Below are 17,380 nucleotides of genomic sequence, written 5' to 3'. Positions count from 1 at the left end.
GAAGATTGGCCTCTTGGCCATGCAAAAATAAACCCGTGTCATCAGCAAACTCAGCATCGAGCAGGTCCTCCCCCCGGACTGGAGTCCTCTCAAACCAACCTCCTCTGCCGTCAAATACATGCTCATAGCCTCCGCAAAGAAGAGAAAAAGAAAAGGGGCGAGGGGACACCCCTGACGGACTGATCTGGTCAGCTCAAAACTCGGCCCCCGTCCTCCTGCAATCAACATCTGGCTACGAGCTATGGAATACAGAGCCGCCACCCCTCTAATCCAACCTGGCTCAAAGCCCAGGCGAAGCATAGTGCCCTCTAAGAAACCCCAATCGACTCTATCGTATGCCTTCTCAAAATCGAGAAGCATCACGTCCTCACCAAGAAATCTAGCTCGGGCTGGCTGTCGCCTCCCAGAAGGTGAAGATGTTGTCAAGGATACTGCGCTCCTTGACAAATCCTGTCTGGGTAGCATGAATCAACTCCCCCAGGAAGGGCTGGATCCTCAAACTCAAGGCCTTTGCTAAGACCTTGTAGACAGTGTTGAGGATCGTAATAGGTCTCCAATGCCGAATATCATCTGATACTCCCTCCCCCTTGGGGATAAGAAAGATCAAGCCCTCTGAAAAGCTCTGTACATCACCCCAGTGTCCAAAACATACTAAAAGCCCCTGCGGAGTCCTGGTCCCAAAAGGTCCGAATAGCGCATAAAAAAGGCAGGCGTCAGGCCGTCCTCCCCTGGGCAACTATGTCGCGGCAGGACCCTCAAGGCCTCAGCCAGCTCAATCTTTGAAAGAGGCGCACCAAGAACTGTACGCATACGATCTGTGACCCTCCTTTGCACATGGGCCCACACAGTCTGTCTGCAAGCATCCCGATCCTCGGTGGCTGGCTCCGTTGAAAGCAGGTCTCTATAGAATCCAGTGGCAATGGCTCTGATGTCTCCAGGCTCCGTAGCTACCGATCCATCCGGCCTCCCAAGCTGACGGACTCCTGCTCGAGCATGGCGGGGTCCAGTAATCCCAAAGAACTCCCCAGTCACTCTATCACCAAGCTGCGTCCACTGAGAGGCCTGACGACGATAGTAAAACTCATGTCTCTGCTCCTCTGCCTCTCTAACCTCCTGGTGTGCCTGGCTAAGCTGGGACGCCACCCACTCACATGTAGGCTGCTGCTCCTGAAGGCGATGAAGCGAAGCAAGGCTGCGTCTCAGCCGATGCTCCCGCGTGCGAATCTCTCCCAGCCGTGTCAAAGCTGCAGTGTGCAGAAAAGAGCTAAGCTCGATGAGTCCCTGGGCACACTGGCCTGCTGCATCCTGGTCAGAGCACTGACTATCATGCCAGATCCGCTCAATGTCCTCAGCGAGACTAGGATTTGTAAGTACCCTCTCTGGGATGCTCAACTTCAAGCTGGGCTTCCGTGTCCTCTCCTCCGATGTCAAGATAACTGGCGCATGATCTGAAAACGAGGTGCTAGCGAGAATGCCGACAGAGCCCCCTCGCTCCCCTAACCAGTCGCCCGCATAAAAGCGATCAATCTGTGATAGATTAGTCCCTCCCTGCCGGCGATCCGACCGAGAGAAACTAAGACTGTCCTGAGAGCGGGAGAAGGCCCCATGCTGCCATGCATGTGATCCTCAGTGACATGCAAAACCGGTCCCAAGCTGCAAGCTCCGTGCCATGCACTGTAACATCACTGCCTCCCACCCTATAGGCCGGGTCCTCAAGCATGTTGAAGTCTCCCCCAACACACCAATGTGCGGCCTCTGGCAATGCATCCGTAACCTGGGTCCAGACCTCTGCTCTGGCACTAGCATGGTTGGGCGCATAATTATTGAGCACGCCCAATAGCTCATCATGCATCCTCAGAATGACATACTGTGCTCTACCAGGCACAATGATCCCTCGATCCACAATGGCCTGCTGCCATACATCTGCAATGACCATGCATACTCCTCCCTGTCCACCCAAATGACCAAACCCTGCAGACCAAAAGGTGTCCCATCTACCAGGCATCACCAAACCATATCTCCGGATCCTGCTCTCACCCAAGTGGTGCTCGTGCATCATCAAAATATCAATGCTGCCACCAACCAGGCATCTCTGAAGCTCCTGCCTCAAGCAACCACGATAGTGTATAAAATGTGCTCCGCCAAGGCCCTGTACATTCCATGACATGATCCTCATGGATGACCTGTTGAGGTGGATGCTGTCTCAGCCGTACGGCGGGCCTTCGCAAGCTGCTTGGATGGAGAGTAGTCCCCATCCGAGCGGCTGCGAATCTGCCCACCCGGTGTAGTGCAAGAATCACGGATCAGGTGCTAGTGGCTGTGGTCCAGGGCGACTGCCTCCTGCTCTGACAAAGCAACCTCGTGTACACATACATCTCTAGGGTCGCGTGCTAAGTCTGCCACTATGCGAACGACCAAATGACGAATCCCTGAGGCGTCCACACTCTCGAGATCCAAGAAAAAGTGAGCCAACTCCCATAGTCGGCCTATCACATCTGTCACCTCCAGATCGCTCACATGGTGAGAAAACTCAACTGCCTGAGTCTTCAAGGTGCTAAGAGTGAGCTCCAGAGTCCACTCCCGGTGACATGGGCCACAGAGAGGGAACGAGAAGGCCACCGCTGAATCAAGTGCCTCCTCCGCGCGGGCCGGAGGTATCACTACATGAACTCGGATGGGTGCTGGCTCATGGGGGTCCTCTGCTCCAAAAAGCCGTGTGAAGGAATAATCAAAAGCCTCCGAGCGCTATCTAGTGCCGAGGCGACTCAGCCGACTGCGGATAGATGATATGCGTGAAGCTCGAATCGGCATGGTAAGTCTGCTCTGCGGTGCTCGATCAAGATCGGTGCTCAGAGCCCTCCTGACTGTAGGTTAACGCCAGGGGACTGCCAGGGCCTCCTGAGGAGCTGAGGCGGGTGGAGGGGGAGGAGGAGGGGGCGAGGGAGGTGGAGAAGGAGCCGTTGCCGAAACCGGAGCGGGGACGGGAGGCGGCGAAGGTGGAAGCGAAGCGGTATGGGGGGATGGGGGTGGTGGGGGTGGAGGAGGGGGTGCTGGCATCTCCTGGTCCTCAGTCGTCGCAGGGGTCTCCTCTTGGAGGGGAGCAAAGCTGTTCCTCACGGTAACCCAGTGATGCTGAGACTGTGGCTGCTGCTGCAACGGTCTCTGGACGTGCTGTTGCGCCGGTCTCCCTCGACGGCGCCCCTGTCCAGGCTGCCACTCCGAGGTCTTTGTGGCCTGAGCAGGTGTCCCGGAGGCTGCCTGCCGAGCCACATCTGTGGGCGGGCCATCAGGGGCTTGCTGCTGCTGCGGTGAAGGTCGAGGTCTCCTGCGAGGGCAGGCCTTGGCCAGATGACCGACTTGCCTGCAGATAAAGCACTGGTTCGAGAGCCCCGAGGACTCCACTCTCTGATCAATCCATTCCCCCCCCTATCCTAGGTAGCTGAATTTCCTTCGGAAGGGAGGAGATGTCAGACACCAACACTCTGATTGAAGGTAGCCCAGCTGCTCTGGCCACCACTGAAGCTGCTATGGGGCCAGTCTCTAGCACCGAACCCACCAATGCTCCTAGCCTAGGAAGGAGCGGAAGGTACTCCCGGCGGAGTCCAGGGAAGCAAACTGTAACATGGAAAAGGCGCTCTCTCTGCTCGGCCGCTGCTGGGTCAAAGCCATGCTACCAAGGTCTGAAGAAAGCCCGAGCACCCCTGATGTCGAGGGGACTCATGGCTAGGACCTTGGCCGCGCTCTGGGCTGTCTCGAACTCGATCTGGTAATGTCCACGGCCCAGTAGCTGAACGTCCAGGATCTTGCTCACATCTGCAAGAAGGCGGGCTTGAAGAAGATCCCGGATCTCCCCTCTGCTGGGGTGAGTGCCGACTATACAGCAGATGGTGGAATGTGCCTGAAGGCGTTCCATCTCTGCGGCAAGGCTCCCTTCCTCTTCCGGCGAAAGAGAAAGCCTGATGGGGGTGTCCTCAGGGGTGGGCGAGGGGGCTGCGGATGAGTCCCTCTGAGGTGGGGCGGGAGGAGCCTCCATCAGAGTCTGAAGCTGTGTCGAAGGCGGAGCGGAGACGGAGAACCTGCAAGAACCGAGCTGCACACGAAGGAGGGGGAAGGCGAAAGGTAAAAAAAATTAAATCCCTGGGGGCGGAGAAAAACAGAAAGAAGAGGAGGGGGGGGGGAGGGCGGCGAAGACGGAATCCATTTAGTGCAACTCCCAATCTTTGAGTGCAGCGATAGAAATCACGGATCTCACGGTGGCCATCTTGGCCACTGGACTAAATGTCTCATCATAGTCAAGGCTATGAGTTTGTGCATAACCCTTTGCAACTAGCCTTGCCTTATGTCTCTCCACAAATCCATCCGACTTACACTTCACTTTGTACACCCATTTTGCAACCAATTGCATTCTTGCCTTTTGGTAAGGCAACCAACTCCCATGTCTCATTGCTAGACAATGCATCCATCTCCTCATCCATGGCATTGTCCCAAACCTATTTGCCAATAGCGTCCTCAAAATGAGTAGGCTCTAAACGATGGAAGTCATATATGCATAATGCATAGCATAGTTCCTGTACGTCAATCTCTAAACACGATACTTAATCCTTTGCGACTTCCTTACAGGCTGAGAGTCACTACGAGCTCCATGAGCTCGCTGGAATGTTCCTGTCTTTCCTTACACCTGGAGTCCTCACCACTGGGATGCCCAACTCTCCATCAAGGCTCTCACTGCCAGATGAGTCATAACCTGCATTTCCAATCCCAATGCCTTTCACCTTCTGTTTTCCTTTGTCCAAGGCACTCCCATCTGTGCTCACATCATGTCTTAGTCTCCCAGACCAAGAACCCACATTCTCACCAGATGTATCATGTGGTCCAGACATGCTAGTGGACTCCTCCTGAATAGGCAAGTTCACATCCAAACCTGCATCAATGTCATCAACCATGACATCCTCACTATCATGGTACCAACTAGCCATCTCTGAGAATATTACATCCCTGCTAATGACCACCTGCTTGGTCATTGGATTGTAACATTTGTATGCTTTCTTGTCGTGTGCATACCCAATAAATATACATTTTTCGGCCTTTGGATCCAACTTTCTCCTCCTCTCATCTGGCACATGCACATATGCCACACATCCAAAGACTTTCAAATGTCTAATGTCAAGCCTACAACCTGTCATCCTCATCTCAGGAGTACTCTCATGTATGGCTGCTGTAAGTGTCTTGTTCAACAAGTACACCGCTGTAGCACATGCTTCAGCCCGAGAGTAATTTGGCATACTCTTCTCGATGAGCATGGCTCTAGTAGCAATCTCACCAATGACCCTGTTCTTTCTTTCAGCAACACCATTTTGCTGAGGTGAGTATCTGCAAGTAATCTGTCTCCGAATCCCATGTTCTCGCAAGAACCTGTCAAATGCATGTGAGGTGTACTCCCCATCTCCATCTGTCCTTATGCATTTTATCCGTTGGCCATATTGTTTTTCCACCGATGCTTTGAAGTCCATAAACTTCCCAAGTGCTCCACTCTTCTCTTTCAAGAAGTAGATCCATGTCATCCTGCTAAAATCATCAATGAAGGTGACATAGTACCTGCAACCACTAATAGATGGAGTCTGTGTGGGACTCCATATGTCACTGTGTATGATCTCCAATGGCCTCCTGCTGATCTGGCCATCAGCCTAGATTCCCTCTACCTCGATCTCTCATAATATGAGATCAACCAGATCATTCAGTTAGATCCACTCAGACTACACATATACATCGGACATGGGTGTCACCCGTCACAGATTTGTAAGAAGGGCAGGTTCTACAGAGATCACTTCTTGAAACTCTCCAAGGATGGATTCATTGAGATCTCGGGATACATACAAATACACAGCACATGCTATGTGATCACGATTGGCCAGCTCACGGTATCCTGCCACCACCTCAGAGTAGAGACTGGCAGAGGTGAGAATATCCAACAGGAGGAGAGTACGCACCATGGGAGCAGTCGAGGACCAGGCCCATATGCTAAATTGTCCCTCTTACTACAAGTTACAGGAGAGATTCTGTTAGAAGTCATCTCCTGTCTATTTTTATACATCAGGGCCTTTGTTGTGGGAATGCCCGCCCTTATTAGGTGTTTTCTCATTTTTTCCCACTCTCCGTATGTTTTTCCCTATTTTTTCCATTTTTCTGTGGCTTGGGAGGCAGCCCTGAGCAGTGAGATGGCAGGAGGACCCAGTTGCTGGCCGACTGCATCAGCATGTTTATGTTCTCATTTTGGAGCTGGCCGACTGGACTGGACAGGTCGTGGACCTTCTGTGCTAGTCGACTGCTGTTTGCAAGTCGTGGGTGTCCTGTCGGCTGCCCTACAGCAGGCTGACTGCTGATGGGGGGCCATATAAAATGGCCCCCAGCCCCCTTGTCATTTTTGTATCATTCTTGGGAGCAGAGTTACACGCCTCTATCTCTCTCTCTCGCTCGTGCTGTGATTTTCTGCACTGCGTTTTGCTCTTGTGTTCCTAGATCTGGTCATCATCTCCGCTGCGTATTCTGACATGGTATCAGAGCCTAGGTTGTAGATAGTTCTTGGGATTTGTGTGAGCAAGAGGGGGACTATTGTGTTGCTGATTGGTGGACCGTACGGGACTGTTCGGGAAGAGGAGAAGCAAGAGGACAGCGGGCTGATTTGCTAGACAGCCACTTGCAGGTGTTAGTTCTTCTTTGTTCCCACCCACCCACCCTTTTTCAATGTACATTCCGGCAATGGCAGATCTGTTTGAGATGGCCGAGAGGCATGTGAAGATCCCGACACTCCCCACGTTCCCGGTGGACCGTCAGTTGGACGGGAACAACTACGGCATATGGAAGGTTATGATGGAATCTGTTATGGACTCTTACGACCTCACTGATTTCCTCATTGTTGGGGTTCCAGGGCCGGAAGTAGAGGAAGGGGAGTTACCGTCAATCCGAAAAGAGGAGGCTGAGACACAAATGTGGGATCGTGTCAACGCCAGGGTCCATTCGTTTATCTTTCTCAACTGCACACCGCAGGTAATCAATCATGTAAAGCATATGACGCTGGCGAGAGGTATATGGCACCATTTGGCTTCTCTTTACAATAGGGTATCGCCCATGAAGATGATTTCCTTGGAAGTACAGATGCGGGTATTGAGCCCTGCAAAGTCGTTGACGATGCGGGAGCATACTAACAAGCTGCAGGCTCTTCAGTAGGAAGTTCTTCAGGCTCGGAAGGAGATATCGTCAAAGGACATGGCCATAACGTTGCTGTCACACTTGCCCTCTCAGTACTCAGCATTTTACTCGTCTTTGATTACCAGTGGCAGGCTCAACACCATCACGTGGGAGGAGCTTGTGCCCATGGTCTTGGACCAGGAGGAACGATTCACGAACCCTCCTCAAGGTGGAGGTTCAGAGACCTTAACTGGCCAACGGTCGAAAGGCCGTAACACGGGCAAAGGGAAGGCTTCGTCAGAGAAGGCTTCTGAGAAGAAGTTCGTTACTGACCGCAAGAAACTAAAGGCAAAGAGGACCTGTAATGATTGTGGCGAGAAAGGCCACTATTGGAGGCAGTGTCCCAAGTGGAAGACCGAGAAGGGTGAAGATTCCTCAGCTACAATCAGGAAGACTCCGGCTTTTGTGCACCTGGAGGTGGTGGACACCGATGTTTCATTTTCTTCAGGCAGGGAGGAGATTGGAGGACTCTCCGCAACGGATACTCGGGAGTGGATTCTAGATAGTGGTGCTTCCAAGCACATGACTCCTTCCCGTTCCGGTTTACAGGATCTTTGCAAGTATTCTAGTCACATTCTTACTGGGGATACATCCACTATCCCACTTCACAGTGAGGGCAGGATGGAGATAGTTCCCGATGGCAGAGTGGGGAAGCATTCCTCCCAGGTGTTGTATGTTCCGTCACTTGGTTTTCATGTGTTGTCAATGCATCAGGTTTGCAAGACTGGCGTATGGGTGGAGTTTGATGAGCACTTTGTTGCTCTCCGGGACAGAGCAGCAGGCCAAGTAGTTTGGGAAGGCGGAGTGGAGAATGGAGTTTACAAGCTTTCAGCACTCTCTCTCCTAGGTCCTCAGGTTTGTGATGAGTGGCAGTCTGGTAATGGCCACTTAAGTGTGGATACGCTGCAGGTGCAGGCTTTTCGGGACCAGATGGTGGATAGCTTGCCAGTTGATGGCAGCAGTTGGTACGAACCTTCCAGTACTGATGTTGGTGGTTCTTGTGTTCGTCAGTCAAAGGAAACTAGACAGGTAACTTATACTCTGATGTCTCGTAGTATTCGGGACAAAGAAATTCCTGTAGATGAGGATATTCTTTCCACGGGGACCTTTTGGAAAGCCACACAGGTGGCAGTTGATTACTTGCAGAAGGAGGTGGTTTCTCCAGGCTTTGTGGTTCCGGATTCAAAGGGGGTGGTTGATAGGCTTCTTAAGGCCTTGCGTGGTCTTCAGCAGGTTCCAGGCCTTTTGCACCGTAACAGGTGTTGATCCTTGTGAGCAGTGTGATGCCTCTTTGACTCAGAAGCAAAATGGTTCATTGATCTGGTTGATGGACACCAGATTGGACGGGAGCTTCCTTATGAGGCAGTTGAGCTCATGGTTGCAGATGACTCTCTGGGAGGCAGGATTGTGTTTCCTGAGGTTTCTGTGGCATGCGAAGGATCATGGACTCTTTTACACATGAGGGGGATTGATTGATGGAGTCCGACTCCACGATTGGAGTGACTCAGTTTGGGGAGGAGATCCGGACACGAGGAGATCTACTTCCGGCCCAAGAGCAGTTTTACGTAGCAGTAAGAGGCAGTCATCTTTTGCCTTGTCGAGGACAGAGGCAGAGTACCGGGCTGCTTGTGAGGTGGTGAGGATGCAGAGGTTGCATTGCAGGTTTGGGCTTCCACCGGAGGAACCCATGGTCATCCAGAGGCACTTTGTTCGTGAACAGATCGTTGCTGATGACATCTTGCTAGAGTTCTTTTTGACGGAGGACAGTACGATGCCCCAAGTGATGATCCAAGTCGATGCCCTGTCTATATTGAAGATGCGGAGAATCCACTGCCAAATCTATTGAGCCTTCGAGCAATCCCAAAAGCAATGTCGCTGAGGCTCGTGATGGTGGCCGTACCGCAGACAAGCCGCTGACCGACCTCCAACTGCCAGCCAACTACTAACCACCAAACTCATGTGTGCCGCCAGCCAAAGAAAGAGTGATCTTTCTAGGCCGAAAGCTGTCCCAAAGCCTCTTCTAAAAATCTGAAAGGAAGCGCTATGATAGGCCCTGTGACTGCCAATGTGCTGCAGCTGCCGGTGTTCAATCTATCTCAGGCATTTGGATCATGCGGCCTAGCCGTGCTATACATGCAAAGAAGAGGGCATCCCGAGTCTCCTCTTGATCAGCAGGATCATGCCAAGTTCACGCTTGCTTGAGAGCCTACCTCTCTCTCTACCCCCCGGTGAATATGAACGGGGACCAGGGGGGACCACCGGAGGCAGTCTCCTAGCGATGTCTCCCATCCGCCTACAAATGTAACACTGGCCGAGAGGCTTGAGTACTCGGCTCACTGAATGATGGGGTCTGTCCGAAGACCAAGGAATGGATATGACATGAGGCACTATCTCCAACGAGGCAATACTAATGCGAAGGGATGGAATCCCGGCTGCCCGTGCAAGGGACGACGAAGCGGCAGTGGGGTGCATTCCATCACTCTCCCAATGGCTCCACCGATCACCGAGAGAAGAAAAAGGTATACCTTCCTAAGGCTTGGGAAGCAGACTATCACGGGAAAGCCTGAAACACCAGCTAGTTGGTCGGATGCAGGGTCTTAGCCGTGCTGCCACCGCGCAAAGAAGGGTTGGGCTATCCGCAATGCAACGGGCTCAGTTGCATGACTCCATCTGAAGCCATTCGCAAGTCAAACTCAACTTGGTAGTAGCCACGCCCCAAAAATTGAATGTCTGTGATCTTTGCAGACCCACCAAGGAGGTTAGCCTAAAGAAGATCTATGAGTTTTCCGCGTGCAGGGCAGCTACCAACAATCTTGCATACGAAAGTGGAGATCTAGCTTGACTGTAGGGCCAAGCTTCTTGTAAGAGAATCTAGCTCGGTCCTAGGGCCAAGCTACCAAGAAAAAAGCAGAGAAAGATAAACAAGCTACGGAGGCCTCGGTTGGGGATGATTGAGCGGCTACCATGCCTAACAAAGACGGAAGGGACGAAGAAGCTGCGGGGAAGACGGGGTAAGCAGAGAGGCTACGGACGAGGAAAGCAAGGAGGGCTAGGGTGGGGGGGGGGCTTCAGGGGAAGCAAGAAGCTAGGGGGAGAGGGTGGCGTGAGGAGGAGAGGGGAGGGCGGAGGAGAAGCGAACAAGGGGGGCAGAGGGGGGGCACTGCATGGGTAAAGGCAGAAGGGGTGTTAGGGTTAGGGTTTGGAGAAGCTGCAAACAGGCGTGGAGGCCAACAGAGAGAGAACACGACTTTTGTGTATATTCTTGATGAAAAAAAAAAGGTGAAGTACAATAGCCACATAATAGTGACCTAAAGAGATGTGTTCTCATGTCCGGCCATAAAATGTGCCGGGTGGACCAAAACACCTATAAACTGAATATAAGTGAAACTAAGCTAAACTGGGGGAAAAAACCTCCACTAACTGAAGTAAAAAGTGCCCCAGTAATCTACTGATGATCACTAGCACTCCTCTGGGTGCATACACAGCATAAAACCCAACAAACCCCCCTGGAGTGATATGTGATCACTGTACATCATCCACCAAAAGGAAACAAATTCAAAGCACTGCGGAATGCTTCGAATTTCGGACGTGGTAATGCCTTGGTGAAGATGTCTGCCACATTCTGATCTGTAGGACAGTAGATCAGACTGAAATCTCTTGCCTGGAGTCTCTCCCGAACAAAATGATAGTGAATCTCAATGTGTTTCGTGCGAGCATGAAACACAGGATTCCTGGCCACAGCAATGGCACTCTGACTATCAGTATAGCTAGGTGTAGGCTCCTCCACTGAAATATCCATATCAGTCATGAGACGACGCAGCCAAACACACTCAACAGTAGTAGTGTAGGCTGCTCTATACTCTGCCTCACAAGACGAAGTGGCCACTGTGGTCTGTTTCTTGCTTAGCCAAGAAATGCATGAAGAGCCAAGAAAGAAACAATTTCCACTAGTGGAATGTCTGGTATCAAAATCACCAGCCCAATCTGAATCACTGTAATCGTATAACTGCATGTGACAACCGCGGGCTGTGCATGAATCTGCTCAACTGAGAGACTGCATACTGAATATCTGGCCTTGTATTACACAAGTAAGTAAGGCACCCAACAGCCTGAGCATATGTAGTGGCATCAAAGGAAATACTGTCATCTTGTAGTGACAGTTTCATCCCAGGCTCCATAGGAGTACTAATAGGCTTGCAATCCTGAATTTTAAACTTCTCCAGAAGTTTAGCAACATACCGTGATTGCAACAACCCAATGCCTCTGTTATCCTGCAGAAACTGTATGCCCAAATAGTAATGTACAAGCCCCAAGTCAGACATGTCAAATGTCTGTTGCAGTATCTCTTTAAAAGCTGCAATTTTGTCATCATTTGATCCCATGAGCAAGAGATCATCCACATAAAGACTGATGACCAGCAGATCTGTCTCTTCTTTCTTTACATACAGAGTGGCTTCTGATGGACTGTTCACAAATCCCTGAGTGAGTAGAAAAGCATCTATTTTTGCATACCAAGCTCGTGGAGCTTGTTTCAAACCATACAAGGCCTTTTTCAGCCTGCATACTTTCCCCTCATGACCATGTTCTGCAAAACCCATGGGCTGAAATACATAAACTTCCTCCTCGAGGTCCCCATGTAGGAATGCAGTCTGTATGTCCAACTGGTGAACAACCCAACCACGATGTGCAGCCAATGCAATGACACACCTAAGTGTCGACATACGGGATGTAGGAGCAAATGTCTCCTCATAATCAATGCCCTTCTTCTGTGCATAGACCTTTGCAACTAGACAGGCTTTGTACCTGTCAATGGATCCATCTGCATATCTTTTCAACTTATAGACCCATTTAGTACCAATTGCTTTCTTGCCTTTGGGCAGATCAACCAAATCCCATGTTTGATTCCTTTTAATAGAATCAAGCTCATCCTGCATGGCTTTGTTCCAATGCACATTATCTCGTGCATCCACAAATGAATCAGGCTCATCATCATCCTGTAAACTGGCTGCCATAACCAGATTCAAATCCATGATGTGTGCATGCTCATTGGTCCTTGTCTCCCTACGAGTACGACCAGCAAGAGGACCCTCTAAATGGCTGTCCTGTAATGTCCTCAAATACCATCTAGGTATGTGTCTGATCTGTGGTGCCAACTGTATGATATTTGGTTCAGCTTCTGGCTCATTTTGCTGCTGAATTTCTGCACCACCTACATCATTTGCTGGCTGTCCTGTACCCTCATGAGTTGGATCACCAACTGTGGAATGAAACTCCATAGGTAGTAGACCTTCAAACACATCATTTTCAGCCTGATTTGCCTCATAACCAGCCATGGATATTTCTGACTTTTCATCAAAAATCACATCCCGACTAGTGAATATCTTCCTGGATAGTGGGTCATATAACCGGTAGCCCTTGCTCTCACGGCTATACCCAACAAAAATTATCATCCAGCTTCCTCCTCAACTCTTTGGGTATGTGTGCATATGCAAGACACCCAAAGATACAATTGTGTTGCCAAGATGGGTGATGGTCCCGTACAAATTGTTGGTGAGAAGCTTAACAGGAATAACTTCCAAGTGTGGAAGTACAGGATGACAAATTTCCTGAAAGGCAAAGGCTATTGGGCCTTAATTACAGGTGATGAGGAGGAGCCAAGGCTCCCAATGGAGAATGTAACTCTCGCACAAAGGACGGCACATAGGACATGGGCAAAAAGAGCATTTAAAGTGTTGCATTACTTCTCTATATGTGTGACAGATGCCATGCTTTGTCATATACAGGATTGTGGAACTCCTAAGGAAGCGTGGGACACTTTGGTGAAAATGTATGACACCATTACGCAGTCCAAGAAGAAATTGAAGCAAAAGATGCATAGCTTGACTCGCAACAACAAGAACATAAATGTTTATTTGCAGGAGATAAAGGGATGTGCAGATGCATTGGCATCTATTGGTGCACCCATGGATGATGACGATGTTGTTGCAATCACATTGAATGGTCTTGGAAAAGACTACAAAGCTTTTGAGAGCTCGATTAGGGTTCGAGGTGGTGAGTCTCCAGAGTTCGAGGAGCTTGTCTCGTTACTCATTGTTGAGGAGATGATGCTTGGACTTGGTTCCTCATCTAGCAGCAGTGGTCATGCTAGGGACCAAGCATTCTATTCATTTCGTGGTGCTGGAGACAAGGGGAGATCTGCTTCTAGAGGTCGTACAGGTGGTCGTGGATGGTATGATAGACCTCCACAACAACAACAGGATTCTCAACCATCATATGGTGCTCATGGTGGTAGAGGTTATGCTCCTCATGCTAGAGGCAGGTCCATGCCTAGTAGACAACGAGGTCGATGGCAACCTCAACAACAACAGGAAAGTGGCATTGATTGCCACTATTGTGGTAAGCTTGGACATATGGCCAGAGACTGCTATAAAAAGCAGAATGATGTACGAGGTGGTAGAGTGCAACATGGTGGACATTATGCATCTACTAGCAATGTTGGCAATGAGGATCATTTGTTTGCCATGAAGCATGTAATGGGCAGTATGTCATCACACAAGAAGAGTGATGATACTTGGTATATGGATTCAGGTGCATCAAACCACATGACTTGTCATGGTGAGTGGTTTGACAAGATGTTGCCTACGCAGACACAGGGCTATGTGGCTACAGGGGATGACACTCAGCATCCCATTACACATGTTGGTAATGTTCCGCTCAAGATGCATGATGGGAGAGTCAAGACAATGTCCGATGTCTTGTATGTGCCAACCATAACAAAGAATCTTGCATCCGTTGGTCAAATGGTTGAGCAAGGAATGCAAGTGAGATTCAATAAGCATGGATGCTTCGTTGAAGATTTCAAGAATGGTTGCAGGTTGATTGCCAAGGGGCAAAAGGATGGCAGGCTATTTAACATGGATGCAGGTATCCCAGAATTGAAGTCCGCCATGTTCTCAAAGAGCCAAGGTGTTGTGCCTGACATAGACATATGGCACAAAAGGATTTGACATGTGAATATGCAAAAGGTTGAAGTCTATGCAAACCAAGGATATTGTTGGTGGTTTGCCTAGGTTCAAATATGATGGTAGCAACCATGTGTGTGATGCATGTCAGTTTGAAAAGCAGGCAAGGTTGCCATTTCCAAAGGTACTGAAATGGTGGTTATAGTCCATCTGTATGCCATGTGCATGTCGTCTGAGAGAGAGAGAGAGAGAGAGAGAGAGAATAAATGTCTACTAAAGACCCAATGGGTCTATGAGACTAAAGTGATACAATAATGTCCATGGCATATCTCATCATGGAATGCAAAATAAAACAGAAAGAAAACATAAACATAGCTATCTCACTAGGGTGATACAAAACTGTCCATAGAAACTCATCATGGAATACTAGAAACATGAGAGCAGCATCAGCTCTGTGTAGATGGTATACCACTCTCCAAAATATCAAGCATGGGGCTAATGAGTATGGCCGAGAGGTCTCCCTCAGCTATGCCACGCGGAGAGAGAGAGAGAGAGAGAGAGAGAGAGAGAGAGAGAGGTGGTGGGAGGAAGAGAAAGGAAGTGAGAGAGGCGCACATACAGCTATTTAAAAGAAACTGTTTTTTTTTAATTTATTTTTGAAAAGAGCTGTTCAAATCAGGAGTGGTGCCTGAAAACACTTCATGCCTACACACAAGCATACTTCTAACTGATACTGTGTCTGCACTGCAGTTACATGCAACATTGATGAATGCAGCTTATACTGGGTAAGATCCATCACACTCTAACCCTGCTGTTCGCTGTTCGCTGTTCAGCTTCAGGTCATATTACTAAGCAACAAAGCAGTCTGCAGCAGCTATGCTGAATAGTTTTTGTCATACAGGCTTCGTAGTAGGCCATTTGATGCAAGGAAAATATTATCGAAACACCGACTAGAAGATTGGGGTGAGTACACGATTAAGGAAGTCCATTTATCACAGCGGTTTTTCTATGATGAGAGTGGCTACTATCATTGTTGTGGTTCCTTGGAACTACCCTAAGCTGTCTTTAGCTCTGTATGAGAAGGGCAAAGTATATCATCTACAAGGACTGGTTATAGAGGCAAGTTTTCACAAATGTACAAGCTACATTGATCCATGATTTGATAAGTCGAGCCTTTTTATGGATTGACTGTGGCTTTCCAATGTTGAAATAAGAAATGCGCGTTACATGTAGATTGTTGTGTAGGAAATAAACTAGTTGAGGTTAACAAAGGAAACACATGCCATAGAAAAACAATGCATGGTGTTCAGCTCAACTGGTAGCAGCACTATTTGGTCCCATGATGGTTTCATTCCATGGTATCTTCGGTCAAAAAGTGAGCGAGTGTGCACTGTGTAGATATGATGTGTGCTAGTTGAATTGGCAGCCGTGAGTGTACATGTGTGGCTTATTCTAAGAGGTAAAATTATGGCAAAAGATTTCTAATTTCCATGATATGGTTGAAGCATGAAGTTATGACTGCCAAAATTACAATACATCTTAGTACATATCAAATAATTTTAGGAGTATTTACTTGAGATTATCAAGTTCACTTTTTTTTTTCCCAAGAAAGAGACTTTTATTAAGTATGAAAAAAGCATACAAAAATCACAGCTATAAGCCGGAATAGAATAGAATCACCCCAATATGTAAGGTGATTTCAACTTTTGAGGAGCATCATGATGCCATGAGAGACCTGTGGACTAAAGGAAAAGAAAATGCCATGGTCCCACTCCTGCACAAGTATAATGCGCTTTGCCTACGTGGAATGAGAGGACTCTGAATACGAGCCCAAGTAGCCATGAGAGTATGGATGATATCAACCCGTATAGTACTAATGCACTGCACTGAGACCCAAAGATCTGGACACCCTCAATAGCCTCCATGCATCTAGCTCTCTAGATCTGCCATGCTGTAATACTAGCAACAATCTCCCAACTGGTGTCAATCCTCTGTTTTGGGGATGTATAATCAGAGTGAGGGACATCCTACAACAAACCATACTGGGCAATACCTCTATGAATAAAAATAGCAGTCTATACCTCTACCCTTGTAAAAAAGCTGCGGACCGAACTGGGAGAGCCAAGCAACTGCCCCCCAAATCACATGCATGGTGCAACCACTCAATTTGTCTATAAGTTGGGCTATAGAATCCCAAATTTGCTATGCAGTGCTACATCCCAGTCTCAGAATTTGTCGCACATCTCGGGTAGTTAGGTGCTACACTGAAGACCGATCTGCACTGATTGGTGAGAAGACCACCATTTAAAAATAACCAAAAGAAATGAGAGATTTGACTCCTTGTGTATGAATGCCAAAGCCTATGCTAATATGTGCGCTGTATCGTTGGAGAGATATCATAACTCTCCCAATAAGGCCTAAGAGTAGGGATCTTATGCATCTATTGAGTGAGGAGAAGCCTGGCATTCCGGACCATGACACTTAAAAAGGGAAGGCTTTTCAATGGATGGAAGGCATCAATCCACTCCCACTCTATTGGATCCCATTAGAAATATTTGATAGGACTGTCACCATGTAGCCACAAATACCAAGAGCCATGAGTCACTATCTGAGGAGAAGTGTCAATGAACCAATGCTTCCCGGAACGACCAACAATCCTCACTAGACTAAGCCTAGTATATGGGATGATCCCCTCTATGCTGCATCTCCTCAATCTCATCTAGGCATGATAGGATAAACGATGCAATCTGTAGCCTCTTGGCTCGGGAGAGCAATGACCTCCAGAGGTATACCTATCCTTGAAAATACTCCTAGCCAAATTGGATGATAGTCTCCATGAAAGGTTACATAGAGCCACTCATGCGGAATAACTGCATCAATCTGATCAATACGTATGCGAGAGTCCCTAATCGATCCTCCAGAGGAATCTTAAGGGTATTCCAAGCAAGAATTGTGTATGCACATCTCTCGCGCATCTTGACCTTTGCATGTAACGAGATGCACCAAGTGGTTGACCGGCCTCATCTCTGATGAACTCGTTCCACACAATAGGTTCTCAGTTAGCCTCATCCAAAGACCTAGGAGGCCTTTGTCGCAAAAATAGTCCCATGCTTCTCCATGTTCTGACAATGGTTGCAACAAGAGGGGAAGATGGTGCCCTGATATGAGCCTCT

General features: G+C 48.9%; 1 protein-coding gene across 5 annotated transcripts in view; it reads left to right on the top strand.

The window, feature by feature from the left end:
- The window catches only part of LOC147638411 (uncharacterized), a 175,799-nt gene extending 160,104 nt beyond the window's left edge, over positions 1-15,695 (top strand). For 3 of the 5 annotated variants that reach the window (XR_015265871.1, XM_086798342.1, XM_086798341.1), the window contains 2 exons: positions 14,958-14,992; positions 15,109-15,695. Coding sequence is in view for 3 of the 5 variants with exons in the window: in XM_086798342.1 (XP_086654468.1) it covers positions 14,958-14,992; positions 15,109-15,265 (192 nt within the window). In the remaining 2 variants the exon portion in view is untranslated. Of the gene's footprint in view, positions 1-14,871; positions 14,993-15,108 lie in introns of those variants that run through there. The other 2 variants (XR_015265872.1, XM_086798343.1) reach the window with 2 other exon arrangements.
- The last annotated feature ends 1,685 nt before the right edge of the window (positions 15,696-17,380 follow it).

The sequence above is a fragment of the Cibotium barometz genome, chromosome 5, assembly GCF_041138505.1.
Source record: "Cibotium barometz isolate CiBa-2024 chromosome 5, ASM4113850v1, whole genome shotgun sequence".
Taxonomy (NCBI): domain Eukaryota; kingdom Viridiplantae; phylum Streptophyta; class Polypodiopsida; order Cyatheales; family Cibotiaceae; genus Cibotium; species Cibotium barometz.
Note: the sequence above shows the minus strand (reverse complement) of the source record. Positions and strands in the feature narration are given on the sequence as shown.